The following is a 16685-nucleotide window of genomic DNA, read 5'->3' as shown; positions in this document are numbered from 1 at the left end:
GTTAACCCCTGCGATGCTGCATAATTAAGGTAGGCTAGATGGGGAAGGAACCAAGGAGATTAGTAAACGAAGATGAACACGAAGATTGTTCGGTATTCGGGCTGAACAACGAAAATGAACCCTTCGTGTTCATTTTCATGTCCGCCCGAATACGAATGCACAAGTCTAGTTTTAAGGAACCAACCTATTAGTGCAAAAACACACTTAATGGAATTAGACTGATGATTATTTTTTTTCTAAATATATGCAAATACATTCCATGCAGAGTTCTGTTTTATGCTACATATATAATGAGTAATAATGCAACAGATCGCAGTTCTTGTAATTAGATAACAAAAATCTATTGTGTTATAGTAGACATGACTTCTTTTCTGGATAGAGGTCATAAGAATTAGAATCCAATAACAGCTGAAAGAGGCCTAGCCTATATATGTGGTAATGTTTTCCGAGTAGGAAAATGAAATGAATGTGATATAAAGAATTCTCGTTTTTTAGATTCCTGGTGTAGAACTTGTTTTAGAGCATTTTTAATAACATGTAAAGAATGCCATTTTAGACAGCTTTGTACAGACAGTGCACAGTATTGTGCCCGAGCCAGAACACATGTCGTTTCAACTCAGAACATCTGAGTTTCCATGGGAATCAATGAAAGTATTGATGTACATCTACCACCAAGTCTCAAGACGACAGAACAATGACGCTTTCTAGATCCTGGCATTATTTCAATCCCACCTGAAATGCTCTTAAATCAGCCCCTATATTTGTATGTTTGTGAAGTGTACGTGCCTGAAAGTAACATTCCTTTTGGAATTCCAACAATATTTCTCCAGCAAAGAGGGTAAAGTGTAGGCGGCCTAAAGGACTGTTTGTTACAGTGAATACATAAACCTTTGTTCTTGGAAAATAAAATATAAGGGTTGTCTAAAATATACATGTTTCTACTCTTTCACGCTGATGAAAGGTCTGTCAGAAGTAATTCTCTGATCTCCCCATGAAGTTCATGGCCCAGTGGCCCACGATGGCTACCTGCTATTCCCAATGAAAACAAAACATACAGTACTGGATAGCACAATCAAGCACTTATTCTTGATTCTTTGATTATTTAAAACACGCACCTAATTAGTTTCATGTGCACCCAAAGCAGATATTACATGCATTTAAAGAACTAGCTGTCACCAGGTGTCCACATTATAAATATTGCTGAACATACTGTAATGTAATAGAAAATAAGGGTTGTTAAACCTGATGAAGAGTTCACAAGTATCAAAGAACTAAAAACAAAAAAACACATGAACATGCACAAAAAAACAATGAGAACAAAAACTAACAAGTAAGAAAGCCAGAAGGATTGTTAAAGAGACACCCAGCCATGTTGTCTTCTACACAAAACAACATTTGTGTGCGAGCCAAAAGGCCACATTCCAGCTGCCAACACCCACTTTCTTTTACGTCAACGGTTATTAAAAATGTATTTGGTTGCCAAGGAAATAGGAGTGATTGTAAAGGAACTGCAGGTGTGGGAGTACAAGCTCCATCTTGCTCTGAATGGAACCTCTTAAGGAGGAATCCTAGACAGGCGTATGTTTTTAAGATACTTATTCAGTCTTACACCAAACAGTCAAGCTCCACAAAACTGAAATCACTCTATTGAGGGAGATATTACACGTTTAGTTCGCCAGGGGCCAGCAACACGTAGCAAAACTTGAGTTATAGCAAGTTCTTCTGCTTCTTCAACAGGTATATTACAATACGGCCTCTTTATTCAACTTGTAAGCAAATCTAGTATCTATTTAACATCATGTAAACTAATACAGCATTTTGGTAGGCCTTCATCGGAGCCAAATGGGTATCGACATTTAATAGGTTTTGTCTAAACTGGTAAATCAAAGGATACGTTTGATATAATTGTATAAGGACATTTTTGACAATATTTAGCAATTCTGACATTTATTTACATTTAAAATGTTTGATCCAGCAATGTAATAAAAATTTACAAAGCGTATCTCTTTAGCACAAGAAGATTGTCTTTTGGACTCATGACATAGTTTTTCATTTCTCTAACTCACTTTAATCTCTTCCTCTGAAAAGCATATTTAAAACTGACATCTGCAGCTGACCAAGCCCTTTAGCTGGCAAGACCATATGTGAAGGAAGTTCCCAAGTCTGCCCAGCTGAGAAGCCGCGCAGAAGAGTTAAATAGTTAAAATGCAGATGAGATCACATATCACAGGCTGTCTTTGGCACAATATTCCTAACTTGCCTGGTGGCAAAAATTCCCTGTATACGGGATGCCTTTTTATCCTTATGTATGTTTAAATAAGTATGTTTTTTGGGGGGGCATTATTTTTAAAACGTAAAAAAAAATCAACAGTATGAAAAAATATTACAGAACATTAAAGACTATTAAGCTACAAAAATAACTTTAATTTGTGTTCTTTTATACTTTTAGAAAATGGATTCCCTCGAAGAAAATTGAAAGTATAGATCGGCATTAAAACTTCTGTCAGCAACGTTGTAAATGTCATCTCATGTAGTGTGCTCCCAGTAATTTTTAATGACAGGTAGGGATGAAATACACACCAGTTGAGTTATTAAAGGAGGCCTAATTGCAATCCCCGACCAACACCTATTATGACGTCAGAGGCACTCACCTGCTTCCCAGTGATGCTTTCAGTTTGAGAGCAGCTAAGGTCAACTGGGTAATTACAATGTATGGCACGGCCTGCAGGGAAATGTGTTTACTATCCCATTGCCCAGTTGACCCAATTAAAATCACAGTAGTGTTCACAGGTTCTAGAAAATTACGAAATGCCAAGTAATTGCAGTTTAGAATAACTAACACCTGCCCACAAGAGCAGTATTTTTAAGAATGCACCAAATTGCTTGTAATCTGTAATAGAGTTACAGACTTAATTGCAATGGGGTCTCAAAAAAACCTAGGCAGTCACCCTAAGGGGATGGTGCTTGGATTTTTATATAATTTCCTGAACATATGGTCAAATCGTGATAACCTCTTCAGGAACACAGCAGTTTTCATAACTTTAAAACCTCTGTGTTCCATAAGCAATGTTCACAATAAATGTGGTCAACCAACCATGAAGACATATTTACTGATTTTTAAATCTATACATTGGCACATAACAGAAATATATATTTTTTATTTTATACACAAGTAATGTGATTCTGGTGTGGACTGATCACTCTCCCTTTAGATAGCCCAGGGAAACCAAATCTTCGAGATTAGATACCTTTTCTCCTGTTTAGAAGTGTTTATTTTATTTTACACAGAAGGTGGGTATGTGGAACAGTCTTTCTTCAGAAGTGGTAAAGCCTAATACAGTAAGGGAAATTAGAAATGCATGGAATGGGCATTACCATACCTGGGAACTCTCCCGGTTTGACACACCCAAATCCTGCGGGTCGCGGGAGAGGGGTCTTGACACGCTCCGCTCCCCGCCCATTTTTTCCTTTAAATGGGGGTGTTTCTTATGATGTCAGCAAGAACACCCCCAATGTCAGCGGGAACACCCAGCATTTGTGGCAGGACCATCCACGGACGTCACGTGACCGCACACCAACGTCAATGAGACCACCTGCTGACATCAGTGGGCAGTCCTGCCCGCGTCCCACAAGGGAAGGCTCCGGGTAGCCGGAGCAAAGAAGTTCCCAGGTATGGGCATTACGTCTTTATAGACTAGGTGAGTCAAATGGTTTTCATATGCCGTCAAACTCTGTGTTTCTATTTTGTAAGTAGGACCCTCTCTAACCTTGAGTGTCTGATATTTAAGCCCATTGTCACGCATCAGAGACCTGCCAGCAGCCAAGCTACAGCTAACCAGAGCGAGGTCTCCATGGAGAAGATACTTATATACTTGACAGCGATTTCCTGCGCGGTCACGTCACACTTTACTGGCTGTACTGCCAGAGCTTCCGTGATGCACTAGGGGGTGAATCCGTGACTTGCCGTGGGAGGCAGGCTCTGCGCCGGATTTAAAAATCCAGAACTGCAGTATAGAGGCACCCTAGTGTGGCCTTGATTGTCACAAAGTATTCTCGTTCCTGTCCTTGTTTTCTGGCAAATCTGTATCCTCAAGCTGTGTATGAACCTTGGCTTATTTGGCTACTCTCTGCCTAGAGTTTTTATTTTTATAACTTTCTGCCTGCTCTGTGTACCATACCTGGCTTTCCTGACTACCTGCTCCGTGTACCGACCTTGTCTATGTCTGACTACCAGTTTAATGAACCAAACCTTGGCTGACTACCTGTCCTGTGTACCTGACCTAGCATCCTGTGGCTACCTATCCCGTGCACCTACTTGTGCCATCTCCTACCTACAGGCATCTAGCTCCCCGACAAACGTCTTTGCTATCTCCAACATAGTTCCTAAACATTTTTGCCTCTACCTGAGCCCTCACACTACTGGGATCATCAAAGTCCCAGGTCTTCTATCTTAGGACTCAACCCTTCAGTAAGTTAATCAGGGTGAATAACTTGTGTGTTGTGTGCTCCTGGGTTCTGGCATTTTTACACCCCCATAACTCGAGGGTCTGATTTCAATTTAAATAAATGTATAAAACACCATTGCATTATTGCAAGTAGGTTGCATACATTAAAGTGAGATTTCCAGAATCATAGTAGAATATCGGTGTATTTTTAACCTTCTGTTATAGATTACATAGCTGTTTAATCAGGGCACTCCGCAATTTTTTGTATGTCCAGACTGTTATGTGATGTACCATTTGTTATGTTCTGTTTGTACACTTGGTCTGGAAGTCTAGCGATGCTATGTTAGTTAAGTGTTTTTTCTCACCTCCCAAGATGTGCCTTGTCGAGGCAGGCAAGCTTGTGTGCTTTGGACAAAATCCAGTACTAAAGCTTCATGATTACTTAAAGTAAATTATTATACAGTTGACTGTAGTTTTAAAAGGATTAAAATCAACTTTGCCTCATGCCGCACCCATATAATGACCATGTTCTTATGGGGATACCAATTGTGTCACTGGCTTGAATCATGCCTGAAATAAACAGTGGGAATGTTCTGTATTAAAGGACACCAGGTTGGATCAAGTGTCTTTTTCCTTGAAAGTACCACATACTGAGATACCATGCTAGATGGGGAATTACGAAAGACATTGTGAATAACTTATCAGAAGATGGTCATTGCACGTGACGTTAAAAATGTAATGGGCATTGCGATTTTAAGTAGAAACGAGGGATGACAATGCAACCTTACATTCCACCCCTTGACAGAGACATTTCAGAAACGATGACGGCAGCAGGCGCACAGTCATTGTGTGCAGAGAAACTGGTGGCGTGATTGACACGTCTCATTCTTCAAGCGCAAGGGATTCCTTGTACGCTTAAAGACAGAACCCACAATAACAATTCATGAACATTCCTTTCCATGTAGTATACATATCGCTTCTCTCCCTTTTGCTAAAGCCAAGTGAGCACTTTTGTGAGAAGGAAAGCTTCGTCTCCCTGGCCTTCAGAGTAAAGTAGTAACAAGCCCAAGGTGTGAAGTATACTCCAGCCATAAATGCCATTATGCAGCCAAATCCTAGAAGATTCACCTTCTTATAGTGCGTTAAGCAGTGGTGCCTTTTGGTCCTCATCTCTCTTAAAAGACTTCCGGGTCCCCCTGATAGCACTTTTAAGGGGGACCAAGTATGATGGGGTGGCAAATCCTTTCAGGGAAGAGATATAATTTTGGGGTCTTGTTTACACTTATCAAGCACTTTGTGGACCCCCTTCCACTTCTTCACACGGAAGGCCCCAGCCTTCTAATTAAAAAAAAAATAATGCATGATTTTCTTTTAAAGAGGACAATGCCAATAAATATACCAAGGAAAACACAATACATACACCCTAATATGTTCTAGCACATAATAATGAGAACATTGAGGCAATGCTTCATTTATTTCTATGAGACTTGAGGGAGGCTGGGTTAGCGAATGCCCCTTGTTACTTTCCCAGCATAGAAAGGGAGACCTGACCCAGAGCCCTTAAGATCTTCTGTCTCTGTTTAAATATGTCAGTGAAGCTTCTATATAATTAAAAGGGAGAGAGAAAGAAAAGAAACTTAATGATTCCCTAATATCAAAACATTGCTGAATGTAGCAGTTCATCCCTCTACTGGGAAATAATTCCTGGCAGAGGAAATATTTTAATGCTACACTAATGCAACTGCATGTGGGTTATAAAACCAACCTTAAAAATATTTTTAAATATGCACATATTCTGTAATTAAAATAATAATTCATTCTACATATACATTAACATATGTTGATAAATAGAAAAGTAAATTTTAACACAGATAATTATTTTATTCATCAATTCTATACATGGTAGACATTTTGGCAGCAAACCTCTGGAGCATATGAGTATTTTGTCTGATGTTAAATGTCCCATTCAGCCCCACCAACAAAAAATACATATTAAAGTGCTTTTACCAAACTGGAGCACAATAGATTTTTTAAGTTCCAGGACTCCTTGTTCTTCTTTACACTGAGGATAGTTCTTAATAACTTTGGCTGTATGGGGTCATTGGCATTCTGCAGAATAAATCGAGCAGATGCCTCCCTGATGGTATTGCAAGTATCTGTCTGTACTGGAGGAGACCATTAATTCTGATCAAATCCCCAACCCCAAATGCAGCCCCAGATGTGCAAGGAACCTCCGCCATGCTTCACTGTTGTTTGTAAACACTCATTCTTGTACCACTCTGTAGCCCTCCGGTTATTCCAATCATCATGGAGAACTAACCACAGTTCTCCTGTGGATTTGGCAGCCTCAGATGCTTTTCTCTCCATGTAATCCCATACAGACTCGATGATGTTGAGATCAGGGCTCTGTGGGGGCCATATCATCAGTTCCAGGACTCCATGTTCTTCTTCACACTGAGGATAGTTCTTAATGACTTTGGCTGAATGTTTGGGGTTGTTGTCATTCTGCAGAATAAATCGAGCAGATGCCTCCCTGATAGTAATGCAAGTATCTGTCTGTACTTGAGGAGACCATTAATTCTGACCAAATCCCCAACTCCATTTGCAGAAATGCAGCCCCAGATGTGCAAGGAACCTCCGCCATGCTTCACTGTTGTTTGTAAACATTCATTCTTGTACCACTCTGTATCCCTCAGGCGAACAATCTGCTTTTTCAATATTTAAAATTTTGACTCCTCGGTCCAAAGCACCTGCTGCCATTTTTCTGCACCCCGGTTCCTGTGTTTTGAATTGCTGGACCTTGTTTCCCTATTTTTGGCCGCAAGTCTTCCATGAAGACCACTTATGAAGACCAGACTTCCCAGGAAGGTAGAAGGGTGTACCACGATCCCAATATTTTCTGCTAATGCTGAGCTCATACCACTACTGGATATCTTACAACTGCAAAGGTAAGTATTATGTATCATTCGTCTGCTGCATTAAGTTTCCTTGGCCGATCACTGCTCGTTTCTTTGTATGTCTTCAAAAGAGCTTGAACGGAACACCTGGAAACCCTTGTCTGCTGTGGAGAGACCTTGCTGTGCAGCATAACTACCTTGTGCCTTGTTGCTGTGCTCAGTCTTGCCATGGTGTATGACTTTTGACATTAAACTGTGTTAGTAACCTACACAGCTGTTTCTGTTAATTGAGACCTACCAATTTTGCTTGTTGTGGGCTGAAGGTAGATCCAAGATGTCTTTCGCGTTGTGCAGACAATTTTGCAGTCAAATGGGGAAGAACAAATACAAACAAACCAAGGGTGCCTCATTTGTAAGGCGTTCCATCGATTCTATCCATGTTTGCTCCACCTTTAGAAGGTGCAGATTCGGTACTGTTGTGGATTTCCAGTGCCGGGCAATGAGATGCTTGGCGGTAGTGAGGATATGAAATATAAGACATTTAGTCTTACTGTTATACCCCTTAGGGACAATGTCCAGCAAAGCAATGGTCAAAGATGGTGGGAGGCGGATGCCCAGAAGGGAAGAATTACCTCGCATTGTCACCATATGTGACTCATGTTTCTGAACGCGTCACCGCACCTCCAACAGCAGCTACGACAGTTAGGGCATATTTGCGCTAGCTTAGATGGGACCATATACCACCTTACAGTCTGTCTCCAGATGGTTGCTGGACCTAGAGACTCATATGTAGTTGGTTCTTGCACAATTCCATTCCCTGATGGTAAATTCTTGACTGAGTTCCTTTTTCCATTGCAGTATATATATATATAGAAATTTAAAGCGACAAGAGAATCAAAGTGGCACAAAATTGCACCCTTGGTACTTGTTGAACAAAAGGCTTGATTGATGGTGTGAGAATAATAATGCTGTTTTGAAGGCAAAGGGTGCATTTTTCTTTTGTTCACTCACTTTGCACACTTGGCACAAGAGGCAGACCAAATTGTCAGCCTTACAGAAGCTATGGATTGATGTTTGCCCTTACACATAAAAGCAGATATGTCATTTGGCATAAGCTTTATCCAATGTAGTGTGTTTCAGTTAATAAACTTTATTTACGTTAAAAAATCTGAATTGTACATTGCCATTTCTATTATACTGCTGTCCTTGATGTTAGTTGATGATTTGGTTGAGAAGAATTGCTTCTGAGCACTGCAGTTATTTTCTGCTTAACATCAGTAAGCGAAGATGCCCTGTTCCTTGGTGGATGTGGTGAAGGTATAGCAGGCAAACTTGGCACACTGCTCTGTCTGTGCTTATATGCTTTGTCTCCTACTCCATCTCCAGGTAGGCTCATTGGCTTGGATGTTTTTGATGATGGAAATGGAACACGTTCAACAGTTGATGTGTTAGATGGATGCCTCTCTTTAATTAATCGTTTTTGTGATGATGCAAAGGTTCCACTTGACTGATTTAATTCCAACAGCTGCTCTCTGGCCTGGGTCAAAGCCTCTCTGAGTTCATGGCGCTCTTCACACTCCATACGTACTGTGTCTTTAAGAAATGAGTTCTAAAAGTGGAAACATATTTCATTCATTTTATTTTTATAAATGTAACACATGGAATAACTTTGACTAAATATTAACTGTCACTTATAGATTTTCATTCCCACATTTCCCTGCGATGCAGACCTTTAAGGCCATTGTATTATTTTAAAAAGGGACACAAGGGAAACTGATGATATTGATGATATCAATAGACTGTATGCTATATCTGACTCCAACTGCTCTTATAATATTATTGAAGACTGCATACAGTTATAGCATAGAGAAACTCTACCCTGTATATGTGGTTCCTACTTCTATTTATTAGGTCCCATTTCTTAAAAACAATATTTTATATAGAAATACAGAATCTGCCAGTGCTGTACAAATGAAAGATTACACATATTAAAGAAAAATAACAGTCCTCCCTTTGATTCTCCAAGATTACCCTAAAGGCTTGTGTCCCAGTAAACACAAAAGCCTAATGTTGAGTCAACATGCAGCTATTACCTCTTGCTTTGCATGGTCCAGTTGATGTTTTAACTCTTCCATGTATTGCGTGAGCTCTTTAAGTTGTTCTGACTTTGTATACATATCTTTTCTCATGTCTTCTAAAGCTGATCTACTATTGTTTTGCTCCCTTTGTAACCGAAGTTCTAATTCAGAAATAATTTTTTTCAGGTTTCCAATTTCGCTTTCCTTTGCATGGTCTTTATCAGTAAGTCTTGCCTGAGCATCTTGTAGCTTCTTCTCTAAGACATTTATATCTGTATAAAGTTCAGCACGAGCCTTGGATAACAAGCTGGGTATCTGCGTATTTGTGAGAAAAAAACCCAACAAAAACGTAACATGAAACTCATCCCAGTTAATAATAGCAGAAATAACCGAACGGATGCAGAATAACAAAATAAAATACAGAAAATTGTTTGAGAATTGTTTGAGAAGTTTCCATGGCAACACCCTAAAAGGGATCTGCGATTGCGTCACATGGCCAGTAAGTGTTCCCGGCAAATAATATGAACGAGTCAAAATTTTACATGATTTAAACAATTACTTCTGGGAAGGTTCTGGGCATTCAACAGTGCAAGGAATTATGTGTCTAATACTGCATGTATTTACAAAAGTGTTAAATACAGGAATAGTAAGTGGGTAAGTAGGGCAGCTCTTTTAATAAAGAAGAACATAAAAATACAAATTTGTTTTATATGCAGATTTTTTAATCCAAACAGACACATATTTATAGGGACCTTGAACATGTATTATTGTTTCTGGGATTATTCTAAATTTGCAAATCTCTTTTGTTCAGAAAATGTCACTCTAATAAATCACAGCTTGATTTAGATTTTATCTAAGTGCACAATGTCTTCTGAATGTTCACTCCAGTAGTGATTTTGTTCTGTCATTCAGACTGCTTACTTATCCCTGCTTAAATATTCTCATTTATTTACACACAATACTAGAATACTAAGGAACACTTAGACTTCCTGAGTATCCTTTCCAGTAAAAGCTCAGCACAGCAGTAGATACCCTCTCTCATTTTATGCATATTGTAATTGTATACACTATATCTCCCAAATGTCCCTATTGAGGAGTCCCTTTAGAATGATGTCCATCTTGCTTACACTGTTCACAATGTTCACTGTGTGTCCTAGAGCCTTAAAAGTGACAATAATGTCTACAGAAACAGCAGTTTTAAATTAAATAATAAAATAAAATATTTTTTTTCTTCTTACTCCGTAAGGTCAAAAGTCACAAAAAATATCTTGATAAAGTCTAACCCTCATGTCACAGCGCTAACCCCCTACAAAGAAAAGTGTCCCTTTCTGGCCACTTGACATGTTGAGAGGTATGCAACGCTGCAGGGTCTACTGACAATATGTATAATATATTATAAGAACAATAATACACATACATACCGTGCCAGCAGACCCTGCAGTGTTGTACAATCACAATGTACATACAACGGAGAAACAGTAACACTTAAAATAAATCATATGAAATGTCAATCAATGAAGTTGTCATTATAGTGCTGGACTTTTGTATGCTCGTAGACATTGTGTTCACATAAGTATCCCACAGTGAGCTAATTAAAAAAAATCCAACTAGTTGTTTAGTGCATGCCCTTACTATGGTGATGCTTCCATTGTGCAATGCATCAGTATGGCACCAACATGATTTGAAACTGAGAAACATTTCCATTTGTGGTCTTGTTTCTACTGCCATTTTTATTTTCTTGTTTGCTTTTTTATTATTATTATTATTATTAATTGAAATTAAAGTTATTTTGGGCTCTTCACCAATCCCAGATTTTTGTAAACTAACATGTTGCGTTCAGGACCTTGAGTGAATTGATGAACCTTGAGCTACATGGAAGTGAAGGCTGTGAATGCTACTATACATTAAAACTACTGAACTGTTTTTTACCGAACAGGTGAGCGTTCCTCTTCATTTGGTTAACAACAAACCTGTGACTTCAGTTCCTCTTGTTGTTTTTGTAATTTTCTTATTAATTCTTCATGCTTTTGCCTTTCAATTTCTAGTTCCATCTTTGTCTCTTCCTTAAAATTCTTTTCTATTTCCTCCAGTCTCAGTAAGTATTTCTGGCGTTCGTTTTCAAGCTCATTTTCCAACTATAGTTGTGACAAAAGTACAAAATACGTTTAACATGACTCCATTTTATTATTAGTAGAAGTAGTAGTATCGCCAAGAGATTCTGCACCACAGCATAATGTGTAATAAGAAATATAACCAGGGATGGTCCATGTGGAGTTGTCTGGTTATCAGACCTTGCAATCTAAAGGTTATTACTTCAAAGAAAATCATTCTCAGAGATAAAAGATACAACTTTATTACACTGCTAAGTTATTAACCTGTTAAGTGCTCCCCAGTTAAAAAACAAGCTACAATACAATGATTCCATTCCTGCCCACCCAACAAAACCATACATTTACAGCATGTTCATAAACACAATGGAGATATGTATAAAAGGTGATTCTGATGTAAGCAGAAAGCAGAAACATTGGTTCATATTGTAAAATTACCACTTGCCAAACTTTGAACCAGGAGTACTTTTCATACACACAAGCTGATGTATTAGAACCTGTAAGGGTTCTCCGAAATATCTATGATTTGCTACCTAGCTAAATCTTACATCATTAACATCATCTAAAGTCTGTGTCCTGGATGCCATAACATAATATCGCACATAGTGGCATTTTCAGGCCAAAGGCCTATTACATCTAATTAGGGGGCAATCGTGTTATTATCCTCCCTGGTGCTCCACAGCTTTCAAAGTGCTGGCTGTGAAGATCAAAGATCTCCTTTGAAACAACCCAGTTATACTGAGGAGGACTGTGCTGACATCCACAACTACTAATCCTGGTGTGAAGTAGAGGAGCCCCTAGGTATGGTAGGCCTGGGAGGTGCTGTCTGGGTAATTCCTATAGCAGCAATCCCCATAATCACTGAACACTCTCACAGAAAGTCTATTCTTTATCACGTTGGCGAATAAAGCTTAACCCAATAGAATAACTTTTTCAGACATTTCCCCCCCCAGACAATTTAATTTACCGCTGTAAACCAAATCTTTAAAAGGTCCCTGTGATCTTCTTACATCAAATGCAGTTCAGATGTACACTTATTTGATAAAAAAATAATTCCCAGTGTAAAATCGGATTCTCTCTTGAAACAAGTTTACAAAACATGGCTTGTGGCAGACAAGGTGGAGATAATACCATCCAAAGATGAATAATGTATAAATGAAAAGTAAATTATTAATAATACGGCAGAGAAGTGTTTTTAATACCGTGAGAAATACGTAAGCGTCCAACTCAAATGTGCATATAAAATGGGAAATGATGCATGCTTTGGGATTTTGTTTTAGATAACACACTTGTTTTAGGGAATGGACTGCATACTGAGTAGACCAAGTACTGGAACATGCTGTCCGGAATTCCCAGTAACGTTTGGCAGAAACAAAGTCTAAAACAGTGTCTTCCTGTGCTCTCAGCTAAAAAAAACATTAAAAGAACGGGCATTTTATTTTGCCCAATATTTCTGGTTAATTTTCAATTACAAGTCTATATATTCCAACTTCTACGCATCAGATGGACAATGTTGCTGGATGTATATTCCAACTTCCGTGTTTCAGACGGGCAACGTTGCTGGATGTCCCGTGAAAAAATCATATAGTAAGAAAGATTATGCCCTCAAGGAGGATGATTTAAAACAATTCCTCAAATATACATATGAAATATTCCAAGAATTCCAAGACAGAAAATGAAAAGATGTGTCCTTGCATACAAGTGTTTAGGGAGCGGTAGGTCTGGTCTCTACGGTATTATGTGTGCATTAGAAGGGGTTAGATTTAATATCACAGCTCAGCATGTGTACACCTCCATTACTGGCAAATAGTGTACTTTCCTTACAGATGCATATTATTGCTTTACGCTTGAGTGAAAATCCACATAACCATGATTAATTGCAATATGGACTGATTAAAGACATCTCAAAAATATTTCAAAGCATCTGTAACGCAAAAGGAAATAAACTTAAAGGTCAAAAATACACGCAATGTGAGATATTTCATTCTCCCGTCAACAAAATATGTTAGCATGATTTATTTATAGGATGGGTGGCCATTTTCAGCCATTGTGCTTTACATACTGGTCTGTTTACCAACGTATCCCAGTTTTTATCATCATATGTCATCTTTTGCATTTAGTGCACTTAGAGCTGAGAAGTTTGTTACATACATGTTCACATACATGGTTCAATTCACTAAATAGTTGACAGTCGAGTTTGCAGTAGCAAATGTTCAACTGGCATATTCACAACTAACAGCTCATATAAACACTCTACCGGCAGTGAACACAACTCTGGTCAATTAGATTGTAACCCAGAAACCCCCTAATGATGAAGGACAGTAAGTGCCCTTCCTCTTTACCCACTCTGTGTGCAGCAGGAAACCATCATTTGAGTGCATAGAGCCAAAGTAATCCCCTTTCTGTGAACGGTAGGCTAAATATAATACAAATGTCTATAGGCAGGCATACACTCCTTCCTATAACCTATTGGGATGGAGGTGTAGGATGCATAACGCCCAAAAGCTATCCTTTAAAATGTCTGATTTTCAGCTTTCCATCAGTTTGGCTTCTCAACTGGCATGCATTGTGGTCTACAACATATAACATTCCCATTTTTTAAACTTCCTATTTTAACTGTTAATAATAGAAGCCACACTAATGCGAAGTCATGTCTCCCTAATTGCTCATGAAAAGTCACTCCCCTCAAAATGAATTTCAATATCATTACAACACATTTATAAGGTTGAAGCAGTTATTAACGATATTAATCACAGAAGTACAAAGCCTTATAAAAATCAGCCATGAGAAAAGCCCAGCAGTAAACATGCATAGACAAATACAATTCCAAATATGTCTTTTCAGAAGGAGAGCCTTCTATTTAGTTTTTCTATCAAGGCATTGGTCTCGGGATTCCTAAACAACTTTACTTATCGGGTTAAATTACACATGCGGAATGATCTTCATCAACAAGAGAATTTGGAACGCAGGTGTACAGTAATGTTAAGATGGCACCACTGTACAGGAACCAAAAAAATTTATATTTTTACCTTGGCCTCCCAATTATCATCACTCATTATCCTCTGTTTTAGGGCTACCTCCAGCTCTTCGATTCTGTTCTGATAAGCCATAGTTTTCAGTTCTCTGAAAAAGCACAGATTATTACTAAAATACCTAACAAAAAACACATGAAAATGGTATAAACAAAACACCCTAAGCAATTTTGCATAAATTATTCCATCTAATATTTTCAACTTAAAAAACTGCTCATAAATATCTTATTTCATTAGATTTAATCATTCTACCAGTGTTTTTCCCATGAATAACACTTTAAAAAAAATTTACAAAAAAAAATAAGGGCATCGGAACTCATAATTAGCCCATTTTACAGATTATGATTAAAAGCTGGGAAGCAACATGTAAATAATAAAAATAGTTATGAAAAGACTATATATACAGGAAAGATAAAAAAATGAATACACGTACCAATGCCATGCTGTAATATAAAACTATAAAGTTACCCCTAGGACCTCTACCCACGCACCTTTCATGCTGTAAGGTAGCTACTTCTTCTTGAGTTTGCTTTAACATTTCCTTTATTGTTTTCAGTTCCGTCTCCATGCGCTGAGTTTTTTGTCGACTATATTCTTCTGTTCTTTCCTTTTCAGCAATCACCTCCTGCAATGTTTTGCACTCTTGCTGTAAATGCGCCAATGTGTCCTCTTTATCTTCTAAATCCTTAGCGAGTCTGAGAAATAAAAAGCAAATCATTGTCAACTGCTATTTAGATAGAAAGGAAAATTCAAGGTTTCTAAGTTCAAGGTGCTGTTCCACTTAGACAAAGCCAACCCACCTTAGCCGATGGTTAGTTTTATTCCTATCCTTGAAGGTTTAATCACATAAAAGTAACAGACATTTTTTTAGAATCTTTTCTTTTTAACCGTTCTTGACAGAAATTATGAATAAGGCAAATTTATATTATTAAATTTTTTTTCATGTGCAGGGTTTGGGCATTCAACACTACTACAGCCACACGTATAGGACAGCAAGCTACGGTACTTGCCAAACAGTTACGCTGGTTTATCCCACACCCTGATGTTAAATGAATGGATTATTTACATTTATTTTTGGCTGTGGTATGACACTCTGTTCACATCTCCATAAGAGAGACAGAAATAGGAGAAAAGTATAGTTAAAATAATACCATTTATTGGCTAACTGAGAGTTTCATTGCGAGACCAAGTTGTTAGGTCCCTTCTTCAGGCATTAATTAAGCTAAAACAGAATTTTCTAAATACAAAATCAGCTTGTTATTTGCACCCCCCCACACACTTAAATAGCTAAACTGGATATCAGCTTAACCCTTTCGTGACCAGGAGTTTTACTCCCCTAAGAGACGACTGAAGCTTTTTTTTGCCATTTTTACCATATCTTTGTTCATCCCCTTTCACGTGTTTCGTGTACGCACACATGATATATTGTTTTTTCAAGTGCAGACGAGGCTTTCTCTGTATAGCACCTTTCTGTACAGCATTTCACCAAGTATAAACAATATATCACAAAACAGAAAGACATTAGAATTTTATTTTTTCTACAAATTAATTTCTCCCACAAATTGGGAGCCACCGATACAAATATCCCTGATTTATATCCAGCTACATCTCCTGAGTAGAATAATATCCCATATAAGTAGGTCTTTAATTTAATAAGGGAGCAGAATGCTTCCTTAAATACTACATTTATGCTTATTTGTATTGGTGGCAAAAAAGAGGTTATTTATTAATGTATATTTCTAGTGGGAGGAGTAAGAGGTGTTTAGGCACCTATTTTTACAAAATAAAATAAAACCAGTTTTTTTTTAACGACTATATTTCTGTATACAGCAGAAAATAGTGATATATTTTTTAAAAATATTTTTCCATGGGATAAAACAAGCCAGTAATTAACAAGCCACAAAAACATGGTGACACCTTCGATCTGTGGCAGATCAGGACATAAGGTTCTATGTCTTAATAAAAAAAAGCTCTACCAGAAATATCACTGCCAAACGGTGCTGTCTGTGGCATTCACATAATAACTAAAACAAACACCTCTAAGCAAGCAGAGCAGGTATTCAAAATATATTACAGTATTTTTAATATACCATACATAGTAACAGAAAACATTATATTGTAGTAC

General features: G+C 38.0%; 1 protein-coding gene across 1 annotated transcript in view; it reads right to left on the bottom strand.

The window, feature by feature from the left end:
• Nucleotides 1-8534: 8534 nt before the first annotated feature.
• Nucleotides 8535-16685, bottom strand: part of LOC149300347 (uncharacterized) — a 51364-nt gene continuing 43213 nt past the window's right edge. Inside the window, exons 11-15 of the mRNA XM_089485305.1 lie at nucleotides 15052-15255; nucleotides 14558-14651; nucleotides 11391-11555; nucleotides 9436-9735; nucleotides 8535-8951 (exon numbers count right to left, since the gene is read on the bottom strand). Of these exons, the coding sequence (XP_089341431.1) occupies nucleotides 8535-8951; nucleotides 9436-9735; nucleotides 11391-11555; nucleotides 14558-14651; nucleotides 15052-15255 (1180 nt within the window). The remainder of the gene's footprint in view (nucleotides 8952-9435; nucleotides 9736-11390; nucleotides 11556-14557; nucleotides 14652-15051; nucleotides 15256-16685) is intronic.

This window comes from Sceloporus occidentalis, unplaced genomic scaffold (genome assembly GCF_023333645.1).
Source record: "Sceloporus occidentalis isolate IW3139 unplaced genomic scaffold, rSceOcc1.0.p SCAF_25, whole genome shotgun sequence".
Taxonomy (NCBI): Eukaryota; Metazoa; Chordata; class Lepidosauria; order Squamata; family Phrynosomatidae; genus Sceloporus; species Sceloporus occidentalis.
The sequence above is the reverse complement of the archived record's forward strand: the minus strand, read 5'-3'. Positions and strand labels throughout refer to the sequence as shown.